This window comes from Chanodichthys erythropterus, chromosome 13 (assembly GCF_024489055.1).
Source record: "Chanodichthys erythropterus isolate Z2021 chromosome 13, ASM2448905v1, whole genome shotgun sequence".
In the NCBI taxonomy this organism is placed as follows: domain Eukaryota; kingdom Metazoa; phylum Chordata; class Actinopteri; order Cypriniformes; family Xenocyprididae; genus Chanodichthys; species Chanodichthys erythropterus.
Genome location: NC_090233.1, coordinates 22502168 through 22514684, shown reverse-complemented (window position 1 = coordinate 22514684; position 12517 = coordinate 22502168). Strand labels below are relative to the sequence as shown.

General features: G+C 37.7%; 1 protein-coding gene across 1 annotated transcript in view; it reads left to right on the top strand.

The window, feature by feature from the left end:
• sema4c (sema domain, immunoglobulin domain (Ig), transmembrane domain (TM) and short cytoplasmic domain, (semaphorin) 4C) overlaps positions 1 to 12517 on the top strand; it is a 71679-nt gene that overhangs the window by 31733 nt on the left and 27429 nt on the right. The window contains exon 2 of the mRNA XM_067407611.1: positions 8225 to 8443. Within this exon, the coding sequence (XP_067263712.1) occupies positions 8341 to 8443 (103 nt within the window). The 5' untranslated portion in view covers positions 8225 to 8340. The remainder of the gene's footprint in view (positions 1 to 8224; positions 8444 to 12517) is intronic.

The following is a 12517-nucleotide window of genomic DNA, read 5'->3' as shown; positions in this document are numbered from 1 at the left end:
CTGTTTGTCTACAGTATCTATCTATCTATCTATCTATCTATCTATCTATCTATCTATCTATCTATCTATCTATCTATCTATCTATCGATCTATTTATCTATCTATCTATCTATCTATCTATCTGCCTGCCTGTCTGTCTCTATCTATACCATAAAAAATTAAAATGGTAAATATATTGGTAATAAAGTAAATTTGGTTTCTCTCTACAATGCTCACCACTTGCATTCTGTCATGTTTTGCTGTTTGTGTTGCGATGAATGTGGTGGCGTAGGATTTGTGCGTATTTAAATATGTATAATATTATACTCCTGCACAATAACAGTAACTAATGCAACTGTGTCCCTATAAGATATTGTACACAAAATACAACATTTTCCTCCCAGGCTCCTAGCCAGCTCTCCAAACATGCTACATTCTTTGCTGAAATGATTATGCGCTCCAGTGGTCATTGCTGAAATCATAAAAGTACAACATAACCGTAATCGTTATTGCATAATGTTAAAGCCAATCCTGTCACTTAGCTGTTTCCTGCGCTGATCGCTGGTTTCTTTAACAGAAACACAGCAGCCTACATGTCTCTCTTCTAAAGGTCCCTGCGGGACCGTATGCACACAATGTGGTTACCATTGCATTGTCTGCTAATTGCTGTTGTTCTGTTGATGTGCTACCGTGCGCTAACACAGCATTCATGTGAGGTGGGGAATCAACCTATGGATGTGCCCACACATGTGAAAGCAGCTGGGTAATGAGGTTGTCGCAGTTGTCGTTAATGAAGCTGATTGAATTGGGAACACATGCAGCATTAATGACAGGTCAGAGAGGGTATCCCAGCATCCTCTGCTCCTGAGGGCATGGGGCAAAGCAGGGGAGGCATGGAAACACGTGAGTGTTGCCAGTTTCTGTCTCTCCCACACACATGCCCAAACACACACTCACTCAACAGTTTGTGCTTAAAACACATCATTAGAGTAACTGACAGAGCAAGGTCAGAGATAGATGGACTACATTCAGAGAGAAAAGTTTATAGAGAGATGATGAAAGAGAGGGGGGTTGGGGGGAGAGAGATGTGGTTTTACCAACCCAGGATCATTGGAAAAATGTGTCTGTGGTAACATGTCTGCAAAATGACATTACATTGCGTCTTGCACCACACATTTCGCAACACTTTCAAAGTGAAATGTCCAGTGAGTGACGATAAAAGATAAATGCTCTATCTCATTTGAAAATAACGAACCACCTGGTTTTGTAGTTTCTGCAAATATACGGTAGGCACTGATACACTGTGAAAAATTATTTTCATGATTTATCACATTTTTTTTCTTTTGTCAAATCACCTTCAGTAATTAATGTGGTTCAGATAACATAATATTTTGTGTTTCTGTTGATTAAATCAATTGTCTTTATTGTACTAACTCACATTTTTAATTTCAATAAACTCAAGGCAACAACAACAATTTACTTCAATAATGAAGTAAAATCTAATTTCCTCACTGTCAAAAAGACTTGTTGGTTTAACTTAAAATAGTAAGATACCTGTGGAAATTAGATTTTACTTCATTATTATAACTGTGATCTTACTGTCATTACTTGTGATTACTTAAGATTTAAAGTTTGGGTTTGGGAAAAGCGTCAAACAGTTTAGTTTTAGAGATACATTTTATAGCTTTTTGAGACTGTTTTATATGACTTTTATATAGCAAAAGAAGACAAAGGGTTACTTTTCATGGAAATTAACCCATGGGACATAAAAGTTAAAGTAACACCCATAAATGAAAACAAATGGTGAGATCTAGATAATTGTAAACACAAAGTGAGAAAAAAAATAGGGAACAGATGATCCCGAAGGGCATCTTAACACTCTTTCCTTAACTCCTGGGTTGATAATTAAGTGGTTTAAACTGTAGTTTAGCCGTTTTGTCCAGACTGAAAAGTGACCTTGATCGTAGAGCTGTTGCTCTATGGGCCGAGGGCCTCTGGGAGGGGGGATCCCGGTGACAGGAAGGTTTTCCTGTGGGATAGGAAGTGGGACGTGCCTGCAGCTGATCAAACTCCATTTGATTATTAAGACTTTCATCTATTCTCATTCACTAATGAAACATCACACTGCCTGTTGATGTCCAAGAAGAGACACACACACACCCAATCATTCAACACACACACAAGCTGTCAGCCTCCCACTCTTTCACACACTCCCACTTCTAACATCATCAGTCACACTTACAGCACACATGCAGTCCGACCAAAACAACATTCACACTTTCTTCTACAAAAAAACACACATTAATACATGCATGCCAGCTGCAGGCGCTGTCACAAAGGCATAAACAAAGAGCAAACAGCATTAAACCTTCAGCTCAACACTTTCATCACTGCAGCCTTGAGAGTCTTTCTGAAGTCCCGAGACTCTTTCTGAAAGGCAGAGGGCCGAGTTCACTAAACCATCACACCACTTTATTGTGTGTAGTATTTCAGTGCAAAATGTCTAGTTCATTTCACAAACGCAATACAGTTTAACCAGGTGAAATGCAGCTGCTGTGCCGTGTTATTCAAATGAAGTCATTGTCATTCTTTTCGGTGCAAACACACCTTCTTTCTATGTAAATTAGGCTTATTATAGATTGTGCCTAATTCATAAGTCTCTTTGCCTGCTGCAATTAACATTGTGCTATTATAACCTGCGGAAAGCAGGCGGTAAATGGAAGCTCATTTAATAGAGGTGTTTGTTTCAGGGTTGTGTGCCGTTCAGAATTAAATGGAGAATGCCTTTTAAATTTAAATTCGAATGTAAGGAAGTTAAATTAAAATAAATTGAAATGTAAATAAATTAGTATATCCATAATTTTAACTAAAAAGCAAAGTTTGTCAAGACAAACTTTATATATTGCCTTGATAATGACTTGTTTGTAAATTAAAAAAACCTTAACGTTTAAGGATGGATGGATGGATGTGCTTTGATATTTTGTCTGCCTCTTGTATATGACCAACTACCTTTACTTGAGTAGGGTAAACATAAACTACATCTGCTTACTGATGCTTACTGCTGGTTCACCTGATATTTTCGCTTCATTGTTGCCTGTCGTTTTGGAAAATAATGCAATGGAAAATATATAGAGTAAACAGCTCTCAGTGCCATTGAGATGTACATGTCTGCGGTGGTTCACGCCAGACTGAATGTGTCAAGCATAAACAAGACTTAAGGGGCAGGACAGAGACCTTGAGAGGGTTGGTGGCTCCTCTAACCACCTACTGCCCTGCTTCTGTGGTTATAAACGAACCTCGCCTGTTACTCAAGGGAATGAAAGCATGCTGCTGTGTTTTGACTAGTGCCATCTGATCTTATACCGAAATAAATAGATCATATGTTGAAGGCAGATTTCGTCTTTTATTCAGACCATTCTGTTTATGCACTGTACATTTAAAGACAGTCTGGGTTTGACGTAGATGCTTTTTTGAGGATTTGTTGAGCAGCTGGTGTTGAGTGGTCAGTTTCTGCAATCATTGTCATGGTGTGGAGATAGTGGCAGGATGTTGGGAAATTACCGGCCACTGACATGCAAAGGGCTTTTGTTTAACTTTCAATAAAGGAGGGATGATGGAGGAATGAGGGATGGAAGGAAGGAGGAAAGCTCTTGAGTGTGACACTGGAAAGATGTGTTTATGTTAAGGGGTGGAGTTGTTTCCTCTTGCGCATCCGTACGGTCACAGTCCACCTTCATCTCACGGCCATGCTTTTGCCTTGACATCTGCTGTCTCTTGGGGGTCAGTAGGTCATAGTTCAAAAGGTCTCATTTTAGTTTAGATGATGAACATGGTGATTGTGCTGTTAGTTCTAGAGAAGAGCTTATTATTGACAGGAAGACAAGAGCAGATTGGAAGGAGATGGGAAGCGCTTTAGCCTCACAAAGCTGGTCATCACTCAACCTTTGGCCTTTTTCCGGGACATGCATGAAAAACAGCAGAGGAAAGGCTGTTTGTTTTCTTTAGGGAGGAGTTCATTTCAAAACACGCCCTTTGAGTATATGCATGTGTTCATACAGATCACTTCCTTTGGCAGAAGGACAATATTTATTACTTATTATGTTTATATTGTGTATATATATATATATATATATATATATATATATATATATATATATATATATATATACACACACACATATAATATTAAATTATTGATTTGCTTTGTTGGTATTTGTGTTAACTGCAATTGTTCTGCACTTTGAAATGTACTTGCTATATATATATATATATATATATATATATATATATATATATATATATATATATATATATATACAGTGCTGGGCAACGATTAAATATTTTAATCGCGATTAATCGCAGCATGCGCAAAATTCAATAATGAAATCAAAAGTAGTGTATTGCGTAATTTTATTCTTTCAAAGTACTGCTATATGAACAAAAGTGCAATAGAGAATACGAACCGACGTCACACCTCATTGCATGCCGGGGCGGCGTCGCAATTTTGACAAGGTCGCCCTCTATTACTCGTACTGAAATTAATACGGAGTCTTGCTTACCTTTTGTTTTGTTTCTGCCATTAAGTGGAACGTTAACATTTTTAATGGTATCGTTTGCATGGAATAGAAGCTATTTTATCGCATCGCATGATCATTTTATTTATTTTTTCACTGAAGTTTTGTAGGATTTCGTTTACAGCGTTGATCTGTTTACCGTGTCGCACACTGGGTGCTCACTGCTGCTTCAGCCATCGTATGAATATCATCGTATGAATATCCAAATAAATCTATGTAATTAACACACTGAGAAAAGTCGATTCATTTATTTGTTGGAAACGTTTAAATGATGCTTAAATGAGCATATTGAGTAGGCCTACTTGTCATTGTAATTCCCCTTTTCCACGATCACAGATGAGGAGAATCAGAGATTATGGGTCAAATTCAGCGGACAGACGGACACGAACACACTGTATTTTTATATTTATTTTAACAAATGACAACCACACTAAGCCACCTTTATAAAACCGTTATGAAGAAAATTTATAAAATGGTTACATTTTAAGTGATACTGAAAGTTTATATTTTGGTGTCATCCGTTTTTCTGCATGTGCTTTATCTGTAAATAGAATTTGGTATCTTTAATATCAGTCTAAGTGCATTAAGCGTTTTCTTTAGATGACATGAGAGGAAACCATTTAAGATATAAACGTGCTGCATTCATATTTTGGGCTCATTTGCGTATCTCCACACAGTATGCTTTCATAAACATGTACAGAATTGTTGGTCACATGAAGCGTTTTGTTAAGCATTTGAATGTCCCCGTCAAGTTCTGCTAATTCACGAGCGCAGTGAGAGTCAGACTCGCAAAGGTAATGTTAATTATTAAACCAAACGAAATCAAAACGTTCAAAAACACTTAGCAATGTGATTCTTTTATTGAGTGATAAGCAGTGGGTACCTTTTTCCATTTTTCTGTCCGCACCAGATATTTTCTTTTTCACGCTGTAGCTCTCTTAGGCACACAACAAATGCTTTCATTGGTTGAGACGCGTGATGACGCTCATCCCAAGCAGCCAGTAGCCTACTGATAAACATCCCACCCCTCCTGTGACCCATGGTTTGTGTTGTATTCGGTTGTAGTCATAGACTGTAGTCTATCTATGTGTATTCAAACGCAGTGAGCAAAGGACTTTCAAAATAAAAAGTACGTTAACGCGCGATAAACTAATTGTCGGCGTTAATTAATTAATGCGTTAACGCGATAAAAACGCGTTAACTTGACCAGCCCTAATATATATATATATATATATATATATATATATATATATATATATATATATATATATATATATATATATATATATATGTATATATAGAAACTAGCTTTTTAGCTTTTTATATTTGTTAAATGGTCTGCCAATAGCAGTGCTCCTCCTGATTCGCACATGACAAATGAGATTTACTCTCTGTTCTTGGTGGTTGAAATGGTTGTTTTCTGCAGATTTAGCACAAGGTCTTTGAGAGCTGCTCTGCTCTGTTGCTTTTGGAGCTCTACCCATAATCCCTCAGTAGGTCAAGCATGATCATAAGAAGCCTCTCAGTGAAACTGTCAGAAATCTGTTAGCGAGGAGCGCAAGACACAGGACAGTTCCAGTTCCTTTTCTGCAGCATCGATACACCGATACCAGCTACACCTTCTCACTCTCTCTTCTGTCTGATGGTGAATTGACACACACCCGCCTCCTCTCACTCACTCATTCGCTCCGGTTGAATAGTGCTTGTATTGCGCATCATTTTTTTCATTCCCGCAGGTTCCACGTTTATACCAAATGTGCGCGCACCACTGATCTATATAAGTGGCGCTCTCATAAAGCCGCCTCTCAAACAGCTTGCAAGTACCAAATTGAGCTCTTTTCCGTGGCTTATTGTGCTTAAACAGTCAAATATATGCAAAATTATGTCAAAATGCCCATCATGCCGAGTATTCAGGTGTAGCCCCTCCAGTTCGAACCACCCGCTCTAAGCAGGACTTGAACCTGGGTCCACCGGCATGGGAGTCAGGCCCTCTAACAACAGTGACAGTGTCAGTTGCTAGAGCGCTTCTTGAGATCAGGGGAGTGAGGTTTACATGCACAGCTCTTACCAGCCTACGTCTGTTACACAGTCTGTTAATACAGTCAGTTTTGGAATGTAAATAGTTGTGTAACAGTATATTGGATATGTGCACAAGCTCTTAATGTGACAGCAGTCTAATATTCCTGCTGCCGTCTGTCACGTTAATCAAAGAACAAAAGACAAAGAGAAAATAACTTTTGTACTTCTAATTGTAAGCATTTATCTGTATTTTTTTTACAACCTATCCAGTGTTATTTTACATTTGATTATTTCATTTCTGTAGTATTTCCTTACTTGTATACTAATATTAGACCCACCTGAAAAACTTGAAGCCTCTGTATACTAATATATATATATATATATATATATATATATATATATATATATATATATATATATATATATATATATATATATATATATATATACGCACACATACTAAATGATATAATATAATCTGAAACTAATTTCGAATTTAATAATATTTTATATGCCTTTTTATTATATACTTTTTTATTACATATGCAGTGAGAGAGCAACAGAACACATATATTTAGCGTGGAACTGCCATGCAAAAAAAAAAAAAAAAGTGCAGAGAACACAATCACCTGTTTTTAAAAGTCGAGTAGACACCACCTGTCACAACAGTCTGACGCATTCCAGTCCCTCCCCACAACACAGATATAAGCAATGGTGCATCGATCCAATATAAAAATGGCCTGCAAGTGGAGATGTGAGTCATCGAATTGCTATATTGCAACCCCTCTATTACGGACAAGTCATTTGGAGTGAATTGTCACCATCTCTGACTTCTCTTATCTGGCTCTCTCTCTTTCATGCTAATGAAAAAAGAAAAAACAGAAATCAATGGTCGTGAGATTGCTACCGCACAGGACCACATCTCAATCCAGTGATGGCAAGGGGCCGTCCCTCCACACTTGCTTATCTTTGCGAACATTTAAATTCACACAACCTTTTCAGACTGAATGATAAAACACAGTGCAGGCAGAGAAAGGTTTTTATATTTTTATCTGCACCTCTAAACAGTATTTGACATTTGACGCACATTTAAAAGTCAATGGGTTTGCTCTCAAATCAGCAAATATTATCAAGGCCCTAATTTCCCTTTTTAATGGAGAGAAACAGGTGTGAGTTGATGATTAGAGCAAACGTGTGAAAACGGCTATTGCTGAACAGACTGGACCGCTCAGGCCTTCTTTTTTTTCGCACTCTTTCCCTTGAAACCTTGCTTCGGGCATCATCATAATGCATTCAGGAGAACGCAGCCTCCAGTTATAATTACAAACGCATTTCTCATTTGTCTGTGGCTGTCAAAAACAGGCCTTCTTCTATGCGCAACATGTTCTTTGGTAAACGATTGTGAGTTGTGTTGATGCTGCCTTGCTCTGACAAGCATCCACAATTTGGCTGGTGGCCTGCCAAGATGCATTTATCGTTGTACCTTCTGAAAGAGTGTAAAATCTGTCATTAAATTGTCCTGACTGTGTTTTGTCACTCCATAAACAGTTTTAGCTCTATTGGGATAGCGACAAGAAGGCTCTAGGGATGTTGGCGTGCGTCTCGTAATCACTTTTGTTTATGTTTTTTGTTTTCTTTATCTCCCCTGACAGGAGCCGTTGTGCGCATCTGGAGCCTCCACACCTCGCCGTCCAATCAGAACCCTCGCTCCTCGCTCAATCCGAATCGGCATTCCGTGGAGCAGAATAAAAGAAGTGGGTGCGGAGAAATGGGGTGTGCAAAAGTTCTTCTCGTGATGTTCATGATCGGGTTTGAAAAGGGGATTTGCGTCAACTGGAACCCCGTCCCACGCAAGACCGTTAAATATAATGGTGAGTATCTAATGACCAAACAAAACTGTAAGCGGTTCCTCCCAGCTGTGACTGGGCAGCAAATGAACCCACTGTCCTGTTCCCGTTTTTCTCACAGTATTTTTATGGCACTCCTCTTTTCTTTTTTTGCCCGGCTCTTTCTTCTTTTCTTCAGTCGACCCCTCCCTTCATTCTCAATGCAGATTTGAGATAAGAGGTGTGATTTTTGCTTTGAATTTACTGACATATCACATTACTGCATGTTTTTATAGGCTTTTATGGTAAAGAGCTTACCTTCCTATTCATTTGCACTCTCTCCATTTGTGCCTGTTCTCCCTTTCTCACACTGTTTTCTATGCCGCCGCTCTCTACTTCTCTTTTTCTCTTATGCTTCCTCTGGAGGGAATTCATTAAGAATGAATAGTGCATGTTGAGAGTGCTGTTTAGAAAAAAAACCTTTTTCTTTATCAGTATTTTTGTCTTTTCCAGGAAAAACATCTAAGCATCTATAAAAATGCATTTATTTGAGAGCCAAAATTGCATTATATTTTAAGATTTGTTTTCAGATAGTATCATCTGAATTATGAATATTTTTCTTATCTCTTTGGCAAAATATTTTTTTTAATTTTTAAGCATACATCTGACTAAATTTAATGAGGTTTATGCTTAAAGTAGGAGAAAAACTATTTGCCAGTGGGGTAATAAAAATAATTTTGGACGTCAGGCTGAAAACATTCTGGAAGATTATTTTCACAATTTTGTTTCTCAAGTAAATCTGTCCTGTTTTAGGCATTTGTAGATGTTTTTACAGCAATATGGGATAAAACTTGTCTAAGAGACTGAATCTTGGGAGGTATTTGCATTTGTTTTTGCACTAAAATCAGGTTAATGACACAGATACACCCTCAAAATTAGCACTGGTCTCAATTTGTATGCTTTTTGCTGGTCAGTCCTGAATAAAAGTTTGTGGAGGATGCAAGCGTGATCTGGCATACTATGCTGAAACTGTAAAACATCACTTCGCTACTGTAGTCCAGACACCTGAATCGGCTCTTTAAAATGCAGAAAGTGCACTAGTCTACACCGCACGTCTGGACGTATGCCCTGTTATAATGCTCTTCTCCATCATTTGATGAATTACTTTTGTAACGATCAATAGAAAATGTACTCAAACGTCATTTTTTTATTAAACTTAATTTATAGTAATATCACAAAGTTAATTGTGCTAGGTAAATAGCACTGCTTTTTGTAAATAAACGTTCAAAAGTTTAAAAGAGTTTTAAAAATTATTTTGAAAGAAGTGTTAAATTGCTGCATTTATTTGAACAAAAATAATACAGAAAGAAACAGTAATATTATTTTAAAAATAAAAAATTCTATTTAAATACAGGGCTTGACATTAACACCCATCAAATGAGGGCGGATTTCAGCAGTGGTGTATAATTATAATAATTTTATATATAATATATACATTTTTCAACTGTAGTCTTTTAAAAAGGCACTTGAAATAATAAACTAAGTGCAATGCAGTGTTGTAAAAAAATGTTGATACTGAAATATCTGAAACACTTCCAATACTCACAAATACTCACAAACCCGCCTCCCCTCACTCACTCGTTTCATTTGCTGCGGATGAATATTGTTAGTGTTACAGGGCTTGAATTTTGGCGTGGGATTGCGCATATTGTGCATAATTTTATTTATTCCTGCAGATTTTGTGCTCACACCCAAATTGCACACACATAAAGCCACCTCTAAGTACTCAGTTTATTTTTTTTTTCCTGCTGCTTATTGCACTTAAATAGTCAAATACACTCAAAATAATGTCAAAATGCTGGTCTTGGCGAGTATTCATGTAAACACAGTCAGTTATGTTTTAAGTGAACGTAAACTGTTGAGAAAGAAAATACATGTGGTATTCAGGTCTTAAAGTGACAGCAGCCTAATATACCTGCCGCGGAATTATGAGATAATATTAGTAATATCTATATGGCAGTTTTCCCCCATGGTATCAATGACAGAATTGTGGCCAGTGAAAATGCTTAGTGGCTTGTAATTTTGGAAAACCACTAGCCACAGTGGCTGGTAAGCAAGTAAGTTAGTGTCAAGCCCTGTTTAAATATAAAGGAACACTCCACTTTTTTTGAAAATAGGCTCATTTTCCAACTCCCCTAGAGTTAGACAGTTGAGTTTTACCGTTTTCAAATCCATTCAGCCGATCTCCGGTTCCGGCGGTACCACTTTTAGCATAGCTTAGCATAGTTAATTGAATCTGATTAGACCGTTAGTATCACGCTTAAAAATGACCAAAGAGTTTTGATAATTTTTCTTTTTAGAACTTGACTCTTCTGTAGTTAAATCGTGTACTAAGACCTACAGAAAATAAAAAGTTGTGATTTTCTAGGCTGATATGGCTAGGAACTATATTCTAAACTCTCATTCAGGCGTAATAATCAAGGAACTTTGCTACCGTTCCATGGCTGCAGCAGTGCAATGATATTACGCAGCCATATCAGCCTAGAAAATCGCAACTTTTCATTTTCTGTCAGTCTTAGTACACGATTTAACTACAGAAGAGTCAAGTTTTAAATAGGAAAAATATCAAAACTCTTTGGTCATTTTTAAGCGCGATGCTAACGGTCTAATCAGATTCAATGAACTATGCTAAGCTATGCTAAAAGTGGTACCGCCAGAAACGGAGATCGGCTGAATGGATTTGAAAATGGTAAAACTCAACTGTTTAACTCTAGGGGAGTTGGAAAATTAGCCTATTTTCAAAAAAAGTGGAGTGTTCCTTTAAAATGTAATTTATTCCTGTGATGTCAAGGATTTTTCAGGATTCTTTGATTAATATAAAGTTCAAAAGAACAGCATTTATTTGAAATAAAAATCTGTTAACATTATAAATGTTTTACTTGTCCTAAAAAAAAAAAAAAAAAATTGAACTATACTGTAGATAAAAAGGAGGCATGTAACATGAATGACATGGCTTAAATGAAATACTCTTGGCACTGTGATATTCTAGCTTAGCATCTAGTTCAGCTAGATTGCTGAAATGCTGGGTGCAAAAGCGGCACTATTTAGTGAATTCACCCCTCCATCTTTTCCTGTTTTAATCTAAATCACTGTTGATAATCAAAAAAACAGCTACAATAAACATCAAGCAGTAGGCATCATTTTATATGTACACCCATAAACTGATAGCATCTCCTTTTAAGCCCTCAGTAGAGATCGTAGCTGGGAACACAGCCTTAAATGGACAGGAAATGACTTTAGTTGAGCTACAGCAAGAGAGAGAGAGGGGGGGGGGTGCTGGGCGTCAAAGAAAGTCCAGAAAGTCCAGAAAAGTACACAGTGTGTCTGCAGTGTGTGTTTAACTACTGTTTCAGGTCATGTGCGACTTCGTTTGGGCCCTAAACCACATAAACAGTAGGCCTGCGCAGCACACATGCGCTTTTCGGGGAGGATGAAAGCCAGAAAAACAGGCAAAGCATCGGAGTGCACTTTAATGTTTGTGTGTGTGAGCGCGCAGAGTGCTTAGACTGGCAGTCTGAGGGATTTAGAGCTCCAGTAGCGTGTGTGTGTGTGTGTGTGTGTGTGTGTGTGTGTGTGTGTGTGTGGTTGGAGGTGGAGAGCTGGATCGCAGCAGAGATAATATTTACCCAGTACTTTCCACACCCACACCCCCTAAAGACCCCTCCTCCACAATTATCACCATCTTAAAGACACCGGGGATTCGCAAGTAACGCAAACACGTGTCTTTAATCTGTTACTAAACGCCTTTTCATTCCCATTTTCCCCTTCTGTTCATTATCAAAGCGCAGTGCGTGTCTCTGTGTGAATGAATGGTGAGGTTTCATCAACTACACATAATCAAGCCTGCGTGATGCTTGTGTTGTTTTCAGCGTCTGCCGTCTCACTATATGAGGACGTGAACTTTGTCTCCAGTGCTGCTCTGAGAGTCACTAACCAGAAGTCTTGACTACAAACTGTCAAAATAAAAGTTTGGTTTAACTTGAAGAAATTGTGAACTAAATATATTACTATTGTACAGCAGAATATACCTCTCAATGTAATGAAAGTAGTAGTGTGAAT